Source organism: Myotis yumanensis, unplaced genomic scaffold (genome assembly GCF_028538775.1).
Source record: "Myotis yumanensis isolate MYYU_CA2020_CCGP unplaced genomic scaffold, mMyoYum1.0.hap1 SCAF_24, whole genome shotgun sequence".
NCBI classification, from domain to species: domain Eukaryota; kingdom Metazoa; phylum Chordata; class Mammalia; order Chiroptera; family Vespertilionidae; genus Myotis; species Myotis yumanensis.
The window spans coordinates 3690200-3713536 of NW_027223775.1; the positions used below are offsets into that span (position 1 = coordinate 3690200).

Sequence of the window (23337 nt, forward strand, 5' to 3'; positions counted from 1 at the left end):
AAGATCAGGGGGTTGGGGCGCTGCCCCTGTCACCCACAGAACAGGGCAGATCAGGGGGTTGGGGCACTCCCCCCTGTCACACTCAGGGCAGGGCTGATGGGGAGGTTGTGGCTCCACCCCGTCACACACAGAGCAGGCCCATTGGGGGGTTGGGGCACCGCAACCTGTCACACACAGAGCAGGGCCGATTAGGGGGTTGGGGAGCTCCCCACAATCAGGCACAGAGCAGGGCCGATCAGGGGGTTGGGGCATCTTCCCCTGTCAGGAACAGAGCAGGGCGAATAGGGATAATAAAAGGCTAATATGCAAATTGTCCTCTCGACCAGGAGTTCAATCAGGGGGTGGGGCTGGCCGACCAAACGCTAGTGCCCCTCCTCCCGGCTGGCCCCTCCCCAGATAGGTCACACACAGAGCCCCAGGGCAATCAGGGGGTTTTGGCGCTTCCCCCTGTCACGCTGATGCTGGTGCCAGGAGGCCTCGAAGCTCCGCTGATCCTGGTGCTGGGAGGCCTCGCAGCTCCGCTGATCCCGGGTTCGAGAGGCCTTGTGCCTCCGCTGATCACAGTGCCAGGAGGCCTGGCTGCTCTGCTGATCCCGGTGCCAGGAGGCCTCGCTGCTCTGCTGATCCCGGGTTCGGGAGGCCTTGTGGCTCCGCTTATCCTGGTGCCAGGAGACCTCGCTGCTCCGCTGATCCCCGGTTTGGCAGGCATATTACCCTTTTACTATATAGGATAGAGGCCTGGTTGCACGGGTGGGGGCCGGCTGGTTTGCCCTGAAGGGTCTGGATCAGGGTGGGGGTCCCGCTTGGGTTCCTGGCCTGCCTGGATGAGGGGATGATGGCTGTTTACAGCTGGTCACACCCACTTCAGGGTGGGGGTCCCCACTGGGGTGCCTGGCCAGTCTGGGTGAGGGCCTGAGGGCCGTTTTCAGACTGGCGGGTGACTAAAGCTCTCAACCTCTTCTTTTTTACTTTTTTTTTAAATTCTGGGATTTATTTACCTTCTATGCCTGTCACTGGAGCTGATAGCTGGCTTTAACTCTGAGGCTCGGCTCCAGCTCTGAGACCTCGGCTGCTGAAAGCAGGTTTCTGGGCTTTGTTTACCTTCTGTATTTGAAACTTTGTTGCGACTCCATCTGAGATCCCGGTTGACTGAAAGCAGGTTTCTGGGGATTGTTTACCTTCTGTATTTGCAACAGTGTTTCTTAGAGAGCAGCTCAGAGGCCGGCAGCGGCAGGTGGGGAACATTGGCTTTATCTGTCACTGGAGCAAGCAAGTCTCCTGTTTGTTTCAGGGGCCTGGTTGCCGGCCGCCATCTTGGTTGGCAGTTAATTTGCATATCGCCATGATTAGCCAATGGTAAGGGTAGCGAAGTTATGGTTAATTACCATGTTTCTCTATTATTAGATAGGACTAGAGGCCTGGTGCACAAAAATTTGTGCACTTGGAGGTACGGGTGGTCCCTCAGCCCAGCCTGTGCCCAGTCACAGTCTAGGACCCATTGGGGATGTTCACCTGTCGACTTAGGCCCACTTCCCAGGGGATCAGGCCTAAGCTTGCAGTCAGAAATCCTTCTAGCAGCCAGGGAACCCTTGGGGATGTCCGACTAAAGGCTTAGGCCCCCAAGGGTCAGGTCTAAACCATTAGTTGGACATTCTTAGTGCTGCCACAAAGGTGGGAGAGGCTCCTGGCACCACCACTGTGCTGGCCAGCCATGAGCCAGCTTCTGGCTGAGTGGCACTCCCCATATGGAAGCGCACTGACCACCAGGGGGCAGCTCCTGCATTGAACATCTGCCCCCTGGTGATCAGTGTGCATCATAGCAAATGGTCATTCTGCCATTCAGTCAATGTGCATATTAGCTTTTCATTATTATTATATAGGATGTCCCTATTTCCCCCCTTTTGCACCCTTTACCCAGCTCTTGCCCCCCAGTTCTCTCTGGCCATCACCATATTGTTGTCCATGGGTTGTGCATATATTTTCTTTGGCTAATCCCTTCTTTAAATTCACTTCTTTAAATTTGTATTTTCAGGTAAGTGCTTATAACTGCACTATTATATATTTTCTATTATATCATTTAGAATTAAGATATTTTTTAATTGAACCCTTGTAAATTTTAGCAGAATTTAATAAATTATGCTAGAAGCAATAATTTATGGAGATTTTTCATGTAATGCAGATAATTTCAATTAATATTTTATTTTTAAATTTTTAAATATTTTAATTTGAAATAATATCATAAATTTGAAAAAACTATAAAATACTACAGCATATTATACATACCCTTCACCCAATTTCTTAGGTGTTAATAATTTAAACATAACCATTATACAACTAAAAGAATTTGGAACATATTTTTCTTATAATCTCTTTAATGTTACTTCATCCATTTACTTTGTTTTTGTTAATCTTCACCCAAGGATATTTTTCCATTGAATTTTAGAGAGTGAAGGGAAAGGGAGAGACACATTGATTGGTTGCCTCCTGCACATGCTTTGATAGGGACTGGGGATCAAGCCAGCAACTGAGGTACATGCCCTTGACTGGAATCGAACCTGGGACCCTTCAGTCCACTGGCTAATGCTCTATCCACTGAGCAAAACAGGCTGCAGTTTAATTCATTTACTTTTAATCTATATGTGTCTTTATATTTAAAGTGGGTTTTGTTTTTGATTCACCCTCATAATCTGTCCTTTAATTGGTGCATTTATCTATGCCACTGACTTTCAGATTGCTTACTGATAGAGTTACTACCATATCAGGCGGCTTCTGGGTCTTCTGGGTCTTGCCCTGCCTTGCCTTTTTTTAAAATTTTTTTTCTAAGACATTTCAATTTATTTAAAAGAAGCCAATATACAGGATATAGAGGGTATGATATTTACAACAGTACAGTGAATAGGTTGGTTTCTCGGTAGGATCAGTAGTCTTTCAGTGAATATTAACCCCCTTTCCTCTTGATGTTTGACCCAGCTGGCACACAAACAGCAACAGTGGGTGGGATGGGACTGCAGGATAGAAAGTCTCCCTGAAGGGATTAAAAATCACATAGATGCTAAAATGTCCACGAAGGGGTCTTCGGGGTGAGGGGTCCCTCTGCCTCATTCCTTTGAGGGCTTGGCAGCAGGAATGCTGAGAGATTTGCCCCAAACTAACATAGAGCCTGTAAATCTTTCACCTATGGAATATTTTCTTTCTGAGAGAATTAGCCCTAATGCCTCAGCCAGTGCCTGGAAGAGCTGCCCAGGCCGTCGGCACAGCCAGGACTGTGGACATTTCATGGCATTTCCACTCCCACTCCGGCTGCCTCACAACTCTGCACTGCTCCCCTCGCCCACCTCCCCCATCACTCCATCAGAACACCGTGCACAGGAGGGTACACTGGTTTTCCCATGCACATTGGGAACTGGCTGTTTCTGTTTTCTGGAGTAAAAAGGTTCCTGTGGGTCGGGTAAGGTCTCTGCTTGGCCAGAAGTTTTGTAACAGAGCCACTGACCACACCCACCTCCTCTGGGCATGGAGCAGCTCCGGCCCTCAGAGCTCATCTCTCTAGCGGAACTGAAGGGAAGACTGTGTGTACCCTTCTGTCCCTCACCCTTCACATGCCCAGAACCATCAATGTCACACTTCCTAATTCCTATCGCTGTATTTTATTAATTCCATACTGTTTTACTAATCATGAATCTAAACAGATTGGTTCAAAAGGAGATCCTTCTATTTTTAAAGTAGCTGGGGCTTCTGGGGGAAGGCCTTGCCTTGCAGCCTGGACCCACTCATGAGCAGATCCCGGCCACAAGGCAAGACTCGCTGCAGGGGCTTCTGGGGGTGGGCCTTGCCTTGCAGCCTGGACCCACTGATGAGCAGATCCAGGCCCCAAGGCAAGACCCACTGCTGGGGGCGGGCTTTGCCTTGCAGCCAGGACCTGCTGATGGGTGGTTCCCGGGCCTCAAGGCAAGTCCTGCTCCTGGGGGTGGGCATTGCCTGGACCCACTGATGGGCGGTGCCTGGGCCTCAAGGCAAGACCTGCTGCTGGGGGAGGCCTTGCCTTGCAGCCCGGACCTGCTGATTTGCGGTTCCCAGGGCTCAAGGCAAGACCGTCTGCAGGCCTTGCCTTGCAGCACAGACCCTCTGATGGGCAGTTCCCAGGCCGCAAGGCAAGACCGGCTGCTTAGGCTTCTGGGGGCGGTCCCCACTGGGGTGCCTGGCCAGTCTGGGTGAGGGGCTGAGGGCTGTTTTCAGGCTGCCCATGCCCCCTTTAGGGTGGGGGTCCCCACTGGGGTGCCTGGCCAGCCTGGATGAGGGGCTGATGGCTGTTTTTAGGCTGCCCCCACCCCCTTTAGGATGGGGGTCCCCACTAGGGTGCCTGGGCAGTCTGGATGAGAGGCTGAGGGCCGTTCCCAGCCTGGCGGGTGACTGAAGCTCCCAACCTCTCCTTTTTTTCTTTTTTCTTTTCTTTTATTCTGCGATTTATTTACCTTCTATGGCTGTCACTGGAGCTGAGAGCTGGCTTTAGCTCTGAGGCCGGCTCCAGCTTGAGGCCTTGGCTGCTGAAAGCAGGTTATCTGGGCTTTGTTTAGCTTCTATAATTGAAACTCTGTTGCCATCACTGGCGCTCTAAGCTCTGAGCCCACTGCTGGCTGAAAGCAGGAATCTGGGGTTTCTTTAGCTTCTATAATTGCAACATTGTTGCAAACAGAATTTAGAGCTGGGCTGTCGCAGGCCGGGAACGTTGGCTTCCTCCGTCACTGGAGCAAGCAAGCCTCCTGTTCGCTCCAGCTGCCTGGCTGCCAGCCGCCATCTTGGTTAGCAGTTAATTTGCATATCCTGCTGATTAGCCAATGGGAAGCGTTCGGGGGTATAGTCAATTTGCATCTTTCTTTTTTATTAGTGCAGACTAGAAGCCCGGTGCACAAAAATTTGTGCACTTGGGACGGGGGGGATAGCCCTCAGTCCGGCCTGTGCCCTCTCTAAGTCTGGGGCCCCTCGGGAAATGACCACCTGCTGGTTTAGGCCTGCTCCCAGGGGGATTGGGCCTAAGCTGGCAAGCAGACATCCTTCTGGCAGCTTGGCAGCCCTCGGGGGATGTCCACTTGCCAGCAGGAAGCAGACCTAAGCTGCAGTTGGACATCCTTAGCACGGCTGAAGAGGCAGGAGAGGCTCCCACCACTACCGCTGTTCTGGCAGCCATCATCTGGCTTGTGGCTGAGCAGAGCTTCCCCATGTGGGAATTCACTGACCACCACAGGGCAGCTCCTGCGTTGAGCATCTGCCCCCTGGTGGTCAGTGTGTGTCGTAGTGACCAGTCATTCCCAGTCTTTCTGCTGTTAGGGTCAGTTTACATATTACCCTTTTACTATGTAGGATAGAGGCCTGGTGCACATATGGGGGGCTGGCTGGTTCGCCCTGAAGGGTGTCCCAGATCAGTTTGGGGTCCCACTTGGGTGCCTGGTAGCCTGGGTGTGGGGCTGATGGCTGTTTGCAGCTGGTCACACCCCCTTCAGGGTGTGGGTCCCCGCTGGGGTGCCTGGGCAGCCTGGATGAGGGGCTGATGGCTGTTTTCAGGCTGGCCATGCCCCCTTTCTGGTGGGGGTTCTCACTGGGATGCCTGGCCAGTCTGGATGAGCGGCTGAGGGCCGTTTTCAGGCTGGCCGGCGACTGAAGCTCCCAGCCTCTTCATTTTTTATTTTTATTCTGGGATTTATTTACCTTCTATAATTGAAACTTTGTTGCTGTCACTGGTGCTCCCAGCTCTGAGGCCACGGCCTGCTGAAAGCAGGTATCTGGGGTTTGTTTAGCTTCTATAATTGAAACTTTGTTGCTTATTGAGCTCAGAGCTGGGCCGCACCAGTAGGGGAACCTTGGCTTCCTCCGTCACTGGAGCAAGCAAGCCTCCTGCTCGCTTCAGCTGCATGGCTGTTGGCTGCCATCTTGGTTGGCAGTTAATTTGCATATCGTCCTGATTAGCCAATGGGAAGCGTCGCGAAGGTGCGGTCAATTAACCTCTTTGTCTTTTATTAGATAGGACTAGATTCCCGGTGCACCAAAATTTTGTGCACTCAGTGGGTCTCTCAGCCCAGCCTGTGCCCTCTCGCAGTCTGGGACCCCTCAGGGGATGACCACCTGCTGAGGCCCACTCCCTGGAGTATTGGGTCTAAGCTGGCAGTCAGACATCCCCCTGGAAGCCTGGGAGCCCTCGGGGGATGTCCACTAGCCAGCGGGCAGCAGGCCTAAGCTGTAGTTGGACATCCTTATTGCTGCTGAGCAGGTGGGAGAGGTTCTCACCACCACTGCTGTACTTGCAGCCATGATACTGGTTTGTGGCTGAGCAGAGCTCCCGCTTTGGGAGCACACTTACCACCAGGGGGCAGCTCCTGCATTGAGTGTCTGCCCACTGGTGGTCAGTGTGTGTCATAGTGACCAGTCATTCCCAGTCTTTCTGCTGTTAGGGTCAGTTTGCATATTACCCTTTTATTATGTAGAATAGAGGCCTGGTGCATGAGTGGGGGCCGGCTGGTTTGCCCTGAATGGTGTCCCAGATCAGGGTGGGGTCCCACTGGGGTGGCTGGCCAGCCTGGGTGAGGGGCTGGTGGCCATTTTTAGACTGGACACACCCACTTCAGGTTTGGGGTCCCCACTGGAGTGCCTGGCCAGCCTGGATGAGGGGCTGATGGCTGTTGGCAGGTTGCCCACAACCCCTTCACGGTGGGGGTCCCCGCTGGGGTGCCTGGCCAGCCTAGGTGAGGGGTTGAGGACTGTTTTCAGGCTGGCCACAGCCCCTTCAGGGTGGGGGTCCCCACTGGGGTGCCTGGCCAGCCTGGCTGAAGGGCTGAGGGTCATTTTCAGGCTGGCCACACCCCCTTCAGGGTGGGGGGTCCTGCTGGGGTTTCTGGCCAGTCTGGGTGAGTGGCTCATGGCTGTTTGCAGGCTGGCCAAGCCCCCAAGCGAGGATCCTTACCCCATGAGGGTGTGGCTATCCTAGGTGAGGGGCTGATGGCTGTTTGCAGGCTGGCCACAGCCCCCAGAAACCCAAGCTCCCAGTGGAGGCTGGCTGGAAGCAGGTATCTGGGATTTATTTATCTTCTATAATTGAAACTTTGTTTCATTGTGCGGAGGCCACAGCCGGCCAGGGCAGACGAGAAGCTTAGCTTCCTCCATCGCCGGGGCAGCCAGGCCTCCTGCTTGCTCCAGCTCTGTGGCTGTCAGCCGCCATCTTGGTCCGGTTAATTTGCATATAGTTGCTCTGATTGGCTGGTGGGCCTGGCTTGGGACGTAGCGGAGGTGTGGTCAATTTGCATGTTTCTCTTTTATTAGATACTAGAGGCCCGGTGCACAAAAATTTGTGCACTGAAGGGTGGATCCCTGGCTGACTCCGCCGCTCCCTATTACATATTGGGAGCCCTCAGGGGATGTCCTACTCCCTGCTCCCTGCTCCCCTTGGGGAGCGGGCCTAAGCTACAGTCTGGCCTCCCTTTGTGGGAGGCGACTAGGCTGATCAGGGGAAGGCACCAGTCCCATCACCCCGCTGTTGCAGCTACTGCCAGTCACTGCAGCCACCAAGGTGTTTTCATCAACACGGACTCCAGTCCCTTTACCGTGAAAAAATGACAACTTTCTTTAGGCATTTTCAAGATGTCTTTCATAGGATATGACCCTTCCTTCCTTCCTTCCCTCCTTCCTTCCTTCCTTCCTTCCTTCCTTCCTTCCTTCCTTCCTTCCTTCCTTCCTCTCTCTCTCTATCTCTCTCTATCTCTATATCTCTATCTTTATCTCTATCTCTTTCTCCCTTTCTCTCTTCTCTTTCTTTCTCTTCTCTTTTTTTCTTTCTTCTCTTTCTTTTCTTTCTTCTCTTTGTTTCTTCTCTTCTCTTTCTTCTCTTTCTCTCTCTCTTGCTCTCTCTCTTTCGCTCTCCCTTTTTCTCTCCCTTTCTCTCTCCCTTTCTTTCCTCTCTTCTCCCCTCTCCTCCCCTCCCCTCCCCTCTCCTCTTCCTTTCCCTCTCCCTCTCCCTCTTCCTCTCCCTTTCCCTCTTCCCTTTCCCTTTCCTCTTTCCTTCCTCCCTCCCTCCCTCTTCCCTTCCTTCCTTCCTTCCTTCCTTCCTTCCTTCCTTCCTTCCTTCCTTCCTTCCTTCCTTCCATGTTTCCATTGATTTTTAGAGAATGTGGAAGAGAAAGGGAAAGAGAGAGAAACATCAAAGTGAGAGGAACACTTTGATTGGTTGCCTCCTGCATGAGCCCTGACCTGGGCCCAGGCCAGGGAGGAGCCTGCAACCTAGGTACATGCTCTTGGTCAGAACTGAACCCAGACCCAGCAGTGGGCAGGCTGAGGCATTATCCACTGAGCAAAACCAGCTAGGGCAGGATATGACATTTCTTAGCCCTACAGCAGCGGACCTTCCTTTTTTTCTCCAGGAGTGTGGTAAAAAAGCCTAGATCAACTATTTGAATTCTTATTACCCAAGTTACTAAGAATATTACCAATGGCATAGAGGGAGGTTAGCCAATGAGCCGTCAGAAAAGGTGTTTCCTCTGTAGTTCACACCAGTTGCCGGCTTGGCCCCTGCCCAGGCGTAACGCCTCTGGCTGAGTCATTAACCCTGGGCAGGGGACCTCCAGCTCCCTCAATTGTCACCTCAGCCCCTGCTGCCCATGTTCGCTGGCTCTGCCCCTGCCCAGACCTAACGCCTCTAGCTGAGGCATTAGGCCTGGGCAGGGGACCCCCCTAGCTCCCCGTGATTGCAGGCTTCACCCCTGCCCAGGCCTAATGCCTCTGGCCAAGGCATTAGGCCTGGGCAGGGGACCCCCAGCTGCTCACTATCGCTGACTCCGCCCCTGCTCCCCGAGATAGGCCTGGGCAGGGGACCCCCCTAGCTCCCCGCGATTGCAGGCTCCACCCCTGCCTAGGCCTAATGCCTCTGGCCAAGGCGTTAGGCCTGGGCAGGGGACCCCCAACTGCCCACAATCACTGACTCCGCCCCTGCTCCCCGTGATGGCTGGTTCTTCCCTTGCCCAGGCCTAACGCCTCTGGCCAAGGCATTAGGCCTGGGCAGGGGACCCCCAGCTCCCTGCGGTTGCAGGCTCTGCCCCTGCCCAGGCCTAATGCCTCTGGCCTAATCCCCAGCTCCCTACAATCGCTGACTCGGCCCCTGCCTAAACCTAATACCTCTGGCCAAGGCGTTAGGCCTGGGCAGGGGAACCCCAGCTCCCCGCGATCTCCCGCTCTGCCCCTGCCTAGACCTAATGCCTCTGACCGAGGCGTTAGGCCTGGGCAGGGGACCCCCAGCTCCCCACGATTGCAGGCTCCACTCCTGCCCAGGCCTAATGCCTGTGGCCAAGGCTTTAGGCCTGGGCAATGGAACCCTAGCTCCCCGACTGCCGGCTCCACTGCTGCCCAGCTCCCATCACTGGCTCCATCCCTGCTTCCCGCTATCACTGGCCGGGGGTGGCAAAGGCGCCTGGTTCTCCGATCACGGCTGTGGGGCAGGGCAATGGCGGCCCCCAGGGCCGCCATTGCCCTGCCCCCCGGCTCTTAGCTCCCCACTGGGTTTCTGATCACCGTCAGTGGCAGGGGGCTTCTTCCATCCTTTCCCTTTCACCCTACATATGCAAATTAACCACCATCTTTGTTGGTGGTTAACCACCATCTTAGTTGGCAGTTAACTTGCATATCACCCTGATTAGCCAATGGGAAGGGTAGCGAAGTTATGGTTAATTACCATGTTTCTCTATTATTAGATAGGATGTACACACACACACACACTAGAGGCCAGGTGGCTGGGTGCACAAATTCATGCACGGGTGTGGTTCCTCTGGGTGGCCTGTAAGGATCGGCTGAAACACACAGTCCAACACCACCTGCAGCTCCTATTCTGTTTCCGCTCATCCCGGCCCCACTGTGCCTGCTGCAGGCTTGCGTCCAATCAGTCCTGATAGGGAGAGCTCGCACTGCCACAGCAGCACTCACATCCATGAGCCCTTTATCTGGCACCCTCCAAAGGGGAGTAGCCTATGGGATCAGGCTGAAACTGGTTCTCTGACATCCCCAGAGGGGTCCCGGATTTCAAGATGGTGCAGGCCCGGCTGAAGGAACCCACTGGTGCATAATCGGGCAGCGGCGGGGGGGACTGTGGGAGGGCTCCAGGATATGCCCAGCCCATCTCACTCGGTCCTAATCTGCCGGACCCCAGCAGCAAGCTAACCTGCCTGTTAGAGCATCTCCCGCTGGTGGTCAGTGCATGTCATAGAGAGCGGTTGAGCATCCTTAGCATATCATTGGCATATTACGCTTTGATTGGTTGTTCAGTTCTGTAATTTGGTCTATTTTCTTATTACCCTTTTATTATATAGGATATAGGTATAGATAGATATGTTAGATCATGTGATATTTATTTTTCTCTGGCTTATTTCATTTAGCATAATAATCTCGTGATCAATCCATGCTTTCCCACATAGAGTTCCTTTTTACAACTGGGTAGTATTCTATTGTATGGATGTACCACTTCTTTTTTATGCAATTACCTACTGTAGGCACTTGGACTGTTTACAGATGCTGGCTATTGTAAATAACACTACTATGAACCTACGGGTACATACCTTCTTTCTGATAGGTCTTTTGGTATTTTTAAGATACTAGAGGCCCGGTGCACAAAAATTTGTTCACTGGCGGGGGAGTGGGGGTGTCCCTCAGCCCCACTTGTGCCCTCTAACAGTCTGGGACCCCTCGGGAGATAATGACCTGCTGGCTTAGGCCGGCTCCCTGGTGGCAGAGGGCAGGCCCAATCCCTAGGTGCAGCCCCTGGTTGGGCTCAGAGCAGGGCCGATTGGGGACTTGGGGTGCCACCCCCTGTCATGCACAGAGCAGGGTGGATAGGAGGTTGCGATGCCACCCCCAGTCATGCTCAGGGTAGGGCTGATTGGGGGGTTGGGGCACCGCCCCCTGTCACACTCAAGGCAGGGCTGATGGGGAGGTTGCGGCGCCACCCCCTGTCACGGACAGAGCGGGGCCGATCAGGGGTTTGGGGTGCTGCCCCCTGTCACGCACAGAGCAGGGCCCATTAGGGAAGTTGGGGCTCCATACCCTGTCATGCACAGAGCAGGGCCGAACAGGGGTTTGGGGAGCTCTCCCCTGTCATGGACAGAGCAGGGCGGATCAGGGTGTTGGGTCGCTGCCCTCTGTCACACACAGAGCAGGGCCTATCTGGGGGTTGGGGTGCTGCTGCTGTCACACTAAGGGCAGGGCCAATCAGGGGGTTGGAGAGCTCCCTCCTATCAGGCACAGAGCAGGGCCGATCAGGGGTTTGGGGCGCCTTCCCCTATCACACTCAGGGCAGTGCCGATGGGGAGGTTGCGGCTCTACCCCATCACACACAGAGCAGGGCCCATGGGGGGATTGGGGCACCACACCCTGTCACACACAGAGCAGGGCCGATCAGGGGGTTGGGGAGCTCCCCCCTATCAGGACAGACAAGGGCCGATCAGGGGGTTGGGGAGCCTTCCCCTGTCACGAACAGAGCAGGGCGGATAGGGAGGTTGTGGCCCCACCCCCTGTCACACACAGAGCCGCAGGGTGATCAGAGGGTTTGGGCGCTGCCCCCTGTCACACTTCTCCAGGGGCCAGGAGGCCTCACGACTCCGCTGATCCCAGGCCAGGAGGCCTCCCGGCTCCGCTGATCCCGGTGCTGGGAGCCATATTATCCTTTTACTATATAGGATACAGGCCTGGTGCAACAGTGGGGGCCGGCTGGTTTGCCCTGAAGGGTGTCCCAGATCAGGATGGGGGTCCTGCTTCGGTGCCTGGCCAGCCTGAATGAGGAGATGATGGCTGTTTGCAGCTGGTCACACTCCCTTCAGGGTTGGGGTCCCCACTGGGGTGCCTTGCCAGTCTGGGTGAGGGCCTGAGGGCTGTTTTCAGGCTGGCTGGCAACTGAAGCTCCCATCTCTCCTTTTTTCTTTTTTTTATTCTGGGATTTATTTACCTTCTATGGCTGTCACTGCAGCTGAGAGCTGGCTTTAGCTCTGAGGCCAGCTCCAGCTCTGAGACCTGGGCTTCTGAAATCAGCAATCTAGGGTTTGTTTGGGTTCTATAATTGCAACATTGTTTCGGTCCTGCTTGCTCCAGCTCTGACGGCTGAAAGCAGGTTTCTGGGGATTGTTTAGCTTCTATATTTGCAACAATGTTTCTTAGAGAGCAGTTCAGAGGCCGGCAGCGGCAGGCGGGGAACCTTGGCTTCCTCCATCACTGGAGCCCTCCATCACTGGAGCAAGCAAGCTTCCTGTTCACTTCAGCTGCCTGGCTGTCGGCTGCCATCTTGGTTGGCAGTTAATTTGCATATCGCCCTGATTAGCCAATGGGAAGAGTAGGTAAGTTACGGTTAATTACCATGTTTCTCTTTTATTAGATTGGATAGTCCTAGAAGTGGGATTGCTTGGGCCAAATGGGAGTTCAATTTTAAATTTTTGAGGAAACTTCATACTGTTTTCTGCAGAGAAAGCACCAGACTTCATTACCACCAGCAGTGCATGAGGATTCCTTTTCTCCACATTCTCACCAGCTCTTGCTTTTTGCTGATTTGTTGATGTTAGCATTTTTGGCAGGTGAGAAGTGATATTTCATTGTTGTTTGAATTTGCATCTCTCTAATCAGTGACTTTGAGCATTTTTCAAATATCTATTGGCCATCTGTACTAGTATGTCCTCTTTGGAAAAGCCTGTCAGGTCCTTTGCCCATTTTTTAATTGAATTTTTTTTGCTTTCCTAGTGTTGAGTTGTGTAATTTTCTTAGATATTTAGGAAATTAAATCCTTATCACATATATTATTGCCAAAAATGTTCTTTCATACAGTCGGTTCCCTTTTCATTTTGTTCATTTTTGTTTTATTTTTACTGTCAGAAATATTGGTGTGGGTTTTTTGTTTGTTTGTTTTTCCTTTTTTCATTGATATTAGAGAGAGGAATTGGGAGGGGAGGGGGAGAGAGCGGGCGAGGTGGGGGATATCAATCGGTTGCCTCCCGTATGTGACAGTGTGGATATGTGCCCTGATATGGAATTGAACTCACTCCGTTTGGTGTATGGATGACACTCCAACCAACTGAGCCAACCAGCCAGAGCTGTTGATGTTTTTTTTAAAAAAAAATTTTTATTGATGTCAGAAAGGAAGAAAGAGGGAGAGAGGGATAGAACCATCAATAATGAGAGCGAATTATTGATTGGCTGCCTTCTACCTGCCCACTATTGGGGATTGAGCTCACAACCCGGGCATGTACCCCTGACTAGGATTGAACCCAGAACCCTTCAGTTCCCAGGCTGATGCTCTATTCATTGAGCCAAACCAGCCAGGGCATGTTGATGGTTTCTTTTGCTCTACAGAAGCATTTTAGTTTGATGTCCCATTGGTTTATTTTTCTTGCCCTAGGAGATATATATATGTGTATGTGTATATGTATATGTATATGTATATATATAATGTATATATATGTATATATATGTATATATATATGATAAGATACTGCTACGTGACATGTATGAAATTTTTTTTTATTTTTTAAAGTCTTTATTGTTCAGATTACTACAGTTGTCCCTGTTTTTTCCCCCCATAGATCCCCTCCACCTGGTTCCCACTCCACCCTCTGCCCTTACCTCCCCACCCACTGTCCTCATCCATAGGTGTACGATTTTTTCCAGTCTCTTCCCACACCCACACCCTTTCCCCCTGAGAACTGTCAGTCCACTCCCTTTCTATGCCCGATTCTATTATATTCGCCAGTTAATTCTGTTCATCAAATTTTTTATTCACTTGATTTTTAGATTCACTTGTTGATAGATGTGTATTTGTTGTTCATAATTTGTATCTTTACCTTTTTCTTCTTCTCCCTCTTCTTAAAGAATACCTTTCAGTATTTCATATACTACTGGTTTGGTGGTGATGAACTCCTTTAGCTTTTTCTTATCTGTGAAGCTCTTTATCTGACCTTCAATTCTGAATGATAGCTTTGCTGGATAAAGTAGTCTTGGTTGTAGGTTCTTGGTATTCATCACTTTGAATATTTCTTGCCATTCCCTTCTGGCCTGCAAAGTTTCTGTTGAGAAATCAGCTGACAGTCGTATGGGTACTCCCTTGTAGGTAACTGACTGTCTTTCTCTTGCTGCTTTTAAGATTCTCTTTGTCTTTTGCTCTTGGCTTTTTAATTATGGTGTGTCTTGGTGTGGTTCTCTTTGGATTCCTTTTGTTTGGGGTTCTCTGCACTTCCTGGACTTGTAAGTCTATTTCTTTCACCAAGTAGGGGAAGTTTTCTGTCATTATTTCTTCAAATAGGTTTTCAATATCTTGCTCTCTCTCTTCTTCTGGTACCCCCATAATTCAGATGTTGGTACGCTTGAAGTTATCCCAGAGGCTTCTTACACTATCTTCATATATTTTTGGATTCTTTTTTTCTTTTCCGGTTGGGTGTTTTTTGCTTCTTTGTACTTCAAATCTTTGACTTGATTCTTGTGATCCTCTAGTCTGCTTTTGGATCTCTGTATAGTATTCTTTATTTCAGTCAGTGTAAATAAAGAATATTAATTTCTCATTGGTCTTTTTTCATTTCCTCGAGGGTCTCACTAGATTTCTTTAGCGTCTCATTAAGTTTATCTGCGGTTTCTAGAAAATTCTTGAAAAACCTTAAAAGTGTGGCTTTGAACTCTATATCCAGTAGTTTGCTTTCCTCCATTTCTGTCATTTGTGTCCTGTTTCTTTGTCTCCACATTTTGGCTGCTTCTATGTGTTAATAGAGTGGCTTTGTGTGCTAGATGTCTTATAGGGCCCAGTGGCTCAGCGTGCACAATTACCTGAGGTGGACACTCTTGGTGCACCCTTTGTGGTCTCTGTGCACAGTTTTGTTGTAGTTAAGCCTTGATTGTTGTAGGTATCACTGGGAGGAATTGACCTCCAGGCCAATTGGCTGTGAGAATCAGCTGTGTCTACAGTGGGAGAACTTCTGTGCTGGAGACACCCTTCTGGGGCAATACTTGCTTCAGTGGGGCTTTGGTGCTCACTGAGTCTGCCCTCTAAGTGTGTTCCTTATGGATCTGAGGAATTGTAATCTGGAATGTCCCATTCTGGCCACTGAGTACAGTGGCTCTCGGATCTCTAAGGAGGTGCTAATTTAGCCTCTGCCTGTGGCTACCCGGCAGGAGCTACGGAGAGGTCTGCAGATTCCTCTTCTTTGGGATTTGGAGGTACCCAAATGAGGCCTAGCTGTGAAGCAATGCAAGCTACTGTGGGGCTTTGGGCATTCTTTTGGAAGTTCTGGGTCTCTCTGACCCAGCTGCAGTTTGTTAGGTAATTTTAGATTGCAAAGGACCAGGCCATTCATATGCAAAAGCCTCTGGGCATAGCTTGGTTGGGGCAGGGTCTCAGGGAATCAACAGGGTGGAGCAAACAGCTATGGCTGCTCCTTAGTTCTGCCCTAAGAGGTCCCAGGTCTTAGTGTCCCGCGGTAATCACTGTAAGCACCTCTGAGAGAAAGTTGCCCTCGAGTTCCGCCTGATGCCAGACAGTTCAGTTTCTCCTTGTATGAGTCTAGGTCCCCAGAGACTCCCCGGAACTGAAGTCACGGCCATTGGGAGCTTGTGTCTCCCTCCCGATTGAAAAAGACAACTGCGTCCTCAGTTGCCAGCCCTTTCCACGTGCGCCTCCGTACCTCTGCACTTTACTTCCGCACCTCCTCTGAGTCTCAGTGTGCTTTTCTCTTTCCTTCTAGTTGTAGAATTTCCACTCAGCCAGCCTTCTTGTGGTTATGGGTGATGTCTGTTTTGTCTTTTAGTTGTATTTTTGAAGTGGTTGTGAGAGGCAGCAATTTCAGGTGTTTACCTTAAGCCGCCATCTTGGTTTCTCCCCACGTGTATGAAATTTTACTGCTGTGTTTTTTCCTTGTTGTTATATGGTTTCGCAACTTACATTTTACTATTGTATACATTTAGCATTTATTCTTGTGAATGGTGTAAGTTGGTTACGTAATGTCATTTAAAAAAATTTATTTGTCCAGTTTTCCTAACACCATTCATTAAAAAGACTCTTCTTGCTCTATTGTATTCTGTTGCCACCTTGGTCAAGTATTAATTGTCCATATTGGTGTGGGCTGATTTCTGTGTTCCCTATTCTGTTCCATTGATCTATATGCCTGTTCTTGTGCCAGTACCCCCTTGTTTTGGTTAGTAATTTTGTACTATAGTTTGCTATCTGGTATTATGATTCCCTCTTTTCTTTTTTAAGATGCTGAGGCAATTTAGGGTTCAATATAAACTTTTGGATTATTGTTCTACATCTCTGAACTATGCTGTTGGTACTTTAAAAGGGTTATATTGAATCTATTGATTGCTTTGAGTAATATGGACATTTTAATGATGTTACTACTTCCAATGCACACAATATATGTTTCTACTTCTTTGTATCCCCCTCTCTTCAATGTCCTATAATTTTTGAATATAAGTTTTTTTACCGTCTTGATTAAGTTTATTCCTGGGTACTTTGCTTTTTTTAGTTGCAGTGGTAAATGACATTTTTAAAATATTCTCTTTTCAGGAGTTCATTATTGGTGCATAAAAATACCATCATTTTTAGGATGTTAGTTTTCTATTCTGTTATCTTGCCAAATTTATTTATCAAATCTAGTAGTTCTTTGGTGAAGTCTTAAGGTTTTTGTATGTACAATATCTTGTCATCTGTGAGTGGCAGTTTTACTTCACCCTTTCCAATTTATTTATTTATTTGTATATTTTTTATTTTTATGGTTTTTGTTTTTTTTATTGATTTCAGAGAGGAAGGAAGCGTGGAGAGAGAGATAGGAACATCAATGATGAGAGAGAATCATTGATTGGCTGCCTCCTGCACATCCCCTACTGGAGACTGAACCCGCAACCTGGGCATGTGCCTTTGATCAGAATGAAACCTGGGACCCTTTAGTCTGCAGGCTGATGTTCTATCCCCTGAGCCAAACCATTTGATGCCATCCTTTCCTATTCAGATGCTGTTTTTTTTTTTCTTGTGTGATTGCTGAGGCTAGAATTTCCAGTACTATGTTGAGTAAGAGTGGTAAAAGCTAACATCCCTGACTTGTTTTGAATCTTTAGGGAAATGCTTTTAGTTTTTGCACATTGGGTATGAGGTTCGCTATAAATTTTTCACATATGGCCTTTGTTATGTTGAAATACCATCCCTCCATTCCCACTTTGCTGAGAGTTTTTATCATAAATGGTGCTGGATTTTGTCATGTGATCATTCGTAGTTTATTGTGATCTTGTGATTTTTATTCTTGATTTTGTTTATGTGATGTATCACGTTTATTGATTGGTCAGGGTGTGATATTTTTATGGTATTGCTGGATCTGGTTTGCTAATATTTGTTGAACACTTTAACACCTATGTTCATCATGTATATTTGTCTATAATATTCTTTCATGGTTGTATTTTATCTGATTTTGGAATTTGAATAATGCTGGCCTCTTAAAATGAGCCTGAAAGTCTGCCTTCCTATTGTTTGGAATAGTTTGAGAAGGATTGATGTTCCTCTTTGTTTGGTAAAATGCCTGTGAAATCATTTGGTCCAAGACTTTTGTTTACTATGAGTTATTCCCTTTGTTGTTATTGATTTATTCAGGTTTTCTGATTCCTCCTGATTGAGTTTTGGAAGATTGTATGTTTCTAGGAATTTTTCTGTTTTACCCAGGTAAAATTGGTGTATTATTCAGAGTATTTTCCTTTCTTTTTTATTTTTAATATATACATTTTTTATTTTAGAGGGGAAGGGAGAGGGAGAAATAGAAATATCAATGATGAGAGATTCATAGGTCAACGCTTAACCACTAAGCCATACCAGCCAGGCACCACCCACTCACCAGCCCTGCCCCCTACTGCCACTGGTTGCCTCCCTCTGTGGGGCAACTGGTGGGGCAATCTGGGGCCCTTGCTTGCACCTGCCTTGGCTGACCTGGCACCACCTGCTTACGGGCCCTGCCCCCTGTTGCCACCACTGGTCGGGGCCTGCGGGTAGGGGCAGCCCCTGCGTTGAGTGTCTGTCCCCTGGTGGCCAGTGCACATCATAGTGACTGGTCATTTCGCCGGTCATTCTGCTGTTCAGTCAATTTGCATATTAGGGTTTTATATAGATAGACGTGTCAGGATAGAGTTCTTTGTGTTCCTCTTGATTAGGACTCTCTGTGCTTCCTGAATGATGTTATGTTTTTGTTATCCCACAAGTCCCTTATACTATCCTCATGCTTTTTAATACTTTTTTTGCTGTTCTGATTGGTTTTTTTCCCTGTTTTATAACTTCTGATTTGAACCCCTGTTTCCTCTAACCTGTAATTCTTTTCCAGTGGGCTTTTTTTTTTTCCATTTCTGATATATTGTTCTACATTTTCAATTGTTTGCTTTTCATGTTTTCTATGACTTTTTTATGTTCTTGAGCACTCTTTAAAACTATTAGTTTGTACAATAATCATGCACCTATGGATGAGGACAGTGGGTGGGGAGTGAGGGCGGAGGGTGAGGTGGGAACTGGGTGGAGGGGAGTTATGGTGGGAATAAAGAGTAACTAAACAATAAAGATTTAATTAAAAAAATAAAAACTAAAAAAAAATTAAAACTATTAGTTTGTACTGTTTCTGATAAATTGCTTGCCTCCATTTAGCTCTTTTTTTGGAGATTCTGTTTTCCCATTTTGGCTCTCTCTTTGTGCTTGTTTCTATGTTTTTGATAGCATTCCTGTGATTTCTAATCTCGATTGGATGGCCTTATATAGTAGATGTTCTGTGGGACCTAGTGATGCAATCTCTCTGATTTCCTGAGCTGGATGTTCTAGGAATGTCCCCTATGTGGCTTATGTGGGGACTCCTATTGTAATTGGTTCTTGATTGCTGTTGTCCCATTACTAGTTGAGCTCAGCCCTTGTGCTGATAAACTGTGAGGTTCAACAGCAACCATATCATTCCAGCTATTACACAGGTGCTGATAGAACAAGAGACTAAATCTTTAACGACATAAAGATAAAAACAAGCCAGCAACAAAAATAAGATTTAAGGATGTTAATAGGCAACCATAAAAAATATATTAAAAGAAAAAGAGAATATGGAAAGAATATGAAAGAAAAAAAGAGAAAAGGGAAAGATAAGAATAAAAATAAAAAAGACAAATATAAAAAATTAAATAATTTTTAAGGAGTAATAAATAAAATACAATATAGAATAGGAAAACCGAAAAGGTTAAAAAGGAAAAACGAAGAGAATATGAACATGAAAGAGTAATAAGAGATAGGAAAGAAAAATTACATATAAAAGAAATAATTTAAAACTTTTTTAAAAGTGGAGTTCTCATATTTTTGTGGTCTGCTGTGATCACACATTGGAGCTCCTGTTTTGGAACTTGCTGAATTTTGCTTTATTGTTTCCAAATCTGGCCAGTAAGCATGTTGATTCTGAGCCTCTCTGGAAGTTCTGTAGTGCGAGTCTATATTAGTCACTTTCCCTGGCTGACCCTTGCCAACCTGTCTGAAGTTTGTCAGGGCTGAGCCCCAAGTAGTCCTGTGGTCTGCCTCAGGTCTCACAGCTTGAATGTTTCTGCTGTCAACTGCTCTTCCTTTCCCCAACAAAACCATGCTCTTCAACAGTATCTGGGACCTGGCATTTGGGGTTGTACCTGTAAGAGGGGCAGAGGGCAGTCCCTCTCATTCCTAGGACTGGGCTGGAGTCACTTGGGAATTCAAATCTGCTTCCATATAGTACAACCTCAGGGTTCAGCACACACCCATTTGTCTCCTGGACAAAAGCTTATCCAGAAGACACAATTGCAATACCTCAGCTCTGCCTGGCTCACCCTCTTCCCCACCCCACCCCCACCCCCATCACACCATCATACCATGAGAAGGGCATTTAAAAAAAAAAGCCTTGCTTGGCACTACAGTTTTCCATGTGGCCACCATGACGGCCTCTGCTGAGTGCAGCCTCTTCCTAGGCTTCTGACCTGATGTCTGAGTTCCTCATTCTGTTAAACTTGGCAGTAGAGGTATAGAAATCCAGCCGAGCACCGTTCCCCTTTGATATGGATCACAGCAAAATGGGACAGTCCTAGCAATTCCACATGTGGGGATAGTGGTATCTCCCTTGCTCTTGAGATGGGCAAGACCAATCCTCTTTTCTACTACACAGTCCAACCTCCATCAGCTCTCTGCCCAAAGTTCTTACAGAGAATAAAGGGCCCCTCAGAGTCTGTGGGTATATCAATCAAACCACTCTGTGAGCCCAGAGGTCTGTGTCATGGCTCCTCCAATAGCCACAGATTGAGGGAACTTCCCAAGCTGGTATTTTGTTGTTGTTTGTGGGTAGCCGCTATAGGGTTAAACCTCAGACTGACCTGTTGGCAAAGTCACAAACAAGTCCCAGTTTAGAGGGCACAGTCCTCTTAAGCATAATTAGGCTTGACCTTATGATGCTCCCTAGATCTTACCTGGGAAGCTAATGGGCAGTGGGAGGTGCAGCAAATGCTGCTAAAACAAGTGAAACTCACAAGAACAGTGTAACTATGGTCAAAACAAGTGAAACTCACAAGAACAGTGTAACTATGGAAACCACTACCTTGTTTACCTCTGACTATAAAATAAAGGCTCAGCTTGCCTTGGGATCTTTCTCTGTGGCCTCAGCCAGACACAGGAAGATCCAGGGAGACTACAGAGAGCTAGAGAGTTCTGAATGCTGTCTCCATGTAAAAGATTCTTCGCCGACTCCGTCCACACCTTTGGGAACCCCTGGCCTGCTGAGGCTGGATCCCGGCAGTTGTTGTTTTTAAATATATTTTTATTGATTTCAGAGAGGAAAGGAGAGGGAGAGAGAGAGAGAAACATCAGTGATGAGAGAGAATCATGGATCAGTTACTTCCTGCACACCCCTTACTAGGGATTGAGCCAGTAACCGAGGCATGTACCCTGACCAGGAATCAAACCTCGACCTCCTGGTTCATAGGTCAACACTTAACCACTGAGCCACACCAGCCTGGCCCAAGCTGGTGTTTTAACAAATTGCTTTTTGTCTGGGATGGTATAGTCTGAGTGTCCAAAGTTGACTCAAACAGCAGTGATTCCCACCACCTGATGCTACTTGGGTCCCCTTCCCTTATCTTTTGCTCTGGATTGAGGATTCCTGCATGGGGTTGAGACCCCCATGGTCCCAGAGGGCAGTCGATCCACTGCCAGACTTTCCTTCCGGCTTCCCAGCTGCACACTGCTGGCTCCCCCTCTTTGCTTCTCCTGAGCTATCTTTGCATTTCCTGTTCACAATATTTCAGATCAGCTACTCTTCAACTGGTTTTTTAAGCTGAATGCTTTGCAATTTACCTTCAAGTCCAGTCTGGTATTGGGAGCAAACAGAGCTGCTAGTTACTCTGTGACCTTGCTGGAATTCCCTGGTTGAGATGTTTGAATGGATTGATTTGAGTTTATCCTATACTAGGTGTACCGGTTAATGTGGATTTTTTTCAATAGATGGGGTTACAAATATGTTGATATATATGTGATTTGATATGTATGCTGTTTGGTTGTATTGACAACAAGCTTTAGAACTTCATATGTCAAATTTTCTGAAGGTGTTAACATCATAGATATTTTTACTCTTAAAAATGTCGAATTTTGTGCCAAAAAGAAGAGCATTTGTGGGAAGTTTTAATTCATTACTTTATTTTGTAGAAAAGTGCTGCTGAATACTTTGGGAAACTTATGGTGAACATGCTCCATATCAAGATACTTTTGAATGCTGGTTTAAATGCTTTAAAAGTGATGATTTCAATGTGAAAGACAAAGAACGCCTAGGTCAACCGTAAAAGTTTGAAGACCAACAATTACAAGCATTATTGGATGAAGATGCATGTCAAACTCAAAAACTTGCAGAAAGATTAAATGTTGCTCAGCAAACCATTTCCGATCATTTACAAGCAATGGGAAAGATTTTAAAGGAAGGAAAATGGGTGCTACATTAACTGAACGAAAGACAAATGGTAAACCAAAAAGTCATAAGTAAAATGTTGCTTCAACAGAATGAATAAAAGTCTTTTGTGACTGGCGATGAAAAGTGGATTTATTTTGAGAATCCCAAATGCACAAAATCATGGGTTAATCCAGGTCAACCATCAACATTGACTGCAAGGCCAGATCACTTCAGAAAAAAGACAATGTTCTGTTTGGTGGAATCAGGAAGGTGTGGTGTATTAAAACCAGGTGAAACGGTTAATACTGATTGCTACTGACAACAAATAATCAATTTGCCGAAACCGGTTTGGCTCAGTGGATAGAGCGTCGGCCTGGGGACCGAGGGGTCCCAGGTTCGATTCCGGTCAAGGGCATGTACCTGAGTTGCGGACACATCTCCAGTGTGGAGTGTGCAGGAGGCAGCTGATCGATGTTTCTCTCTCATCGATGTTTCTAGCTCTCTATCTCTCTCCCTTCTTCTCTGTAAAAAATCAATAAAATATTTAAAAAAAAAAACAAAAACAAAAAAAACCAAATAATCAATTTGAACCACACTGTGATTGTTCCAGAAGACACAGCAAAGTAATTTTGCTTCATACCATCACACACTTCAAAACCAGTTAAAGACATGTTAAAAGATCTTGCGTGGGAAGTATTAACCCACCCACTGTATTCACCAGTCCTTGCTTCTTCAAATTACCACATGCACTTTCTGAGTAGCACTTCAAAACGTACAAAGAAGTGGAAAATTGGATCACTGAATGGTTTGCCTCAAAAACAAGAAAAGTTCTATTGGGACGTATCCACAAATTACCTGAAAGATGGGGGACATGTGTAGCTAGCGATGGATATTACTTTGAATAAAGCACTTTTGATGTTTCTCTTGAAATTATCGTGTTTTCTTTTATTACAAAACCTTCATTATTAACCGGTACACCTCGTATAGACTTTGTTGAGGTTTTTGGGTGTGGGGTGTTTTGTTTTCTGTTGTTTTCGAATTGAATGAAATGTTTTTAGCCACTATTTTTTGTTGTTGTTGTTTTTTGTTTGTTTGTTTTTTGTTAACCCTTACCAGAGGACATTTTTTTCCCAAAGCTTTTCAGAAATAGTGGAAGGGTTGGAAGGAGGAAGGAAGAAAGAGAAACATTGATGTGAGAGAGACTCATTGACTGATTCCCTCTTGCACCCACCCTGACAGGGAGTGTGGAGCAAATCCATAACCCAGCCCTTGCCTGGGAATAAAACCTGTAACCCTTTCATGCATGGTCGGACACTGTGACCACTGAGCCACACCAGCCATGGCTCAGTCATTATTTCTTTATCTTTTGTCATTGTCTCTTGTTTTTTTCTGGGACTCT

General features: G+C 47.6%; 1 protein-coding gene across 10 annotated transcripts in view; it reads left to right on the plus strand.

Annotated features, from left to right (window-relative positions):
- The window catches only part of LOC139000639 (eukaryotic translation initiation factor 2 subunit 3-like), a 109090-nt gene extending 86198 nt beyond the window's left edge, over window positions 1-22892 (plus strand). For 3 of the 10 annotated variants that reach the window (XR_011469650.1, XR_011469659.1, XR_011469658.1), the window contains one exon: window positions 21701-22889. Coding sequence is in view for 2 of the 10 variants with exons in the window: in XM_070402781.1 (XP_070258882.1) it covers window positions 12476-12584; window positions 21701-21714 (123 nt within the window). In the remaining 8 variants the exon portion in view is untranslated. Of the gene's footprint in view, window positions 1-12475; window positions 12585-21700 lie in introns of all 10 variants that reach the window. The other 7 variants (XM_070402781.1, XM_070402782.1, XR_011469651.1 and 4 more) reach the window with 5 other exon arrangements.
- The last annotated feature ends 445 nt before the right edge of the window (window positions 22893-23337 follow it).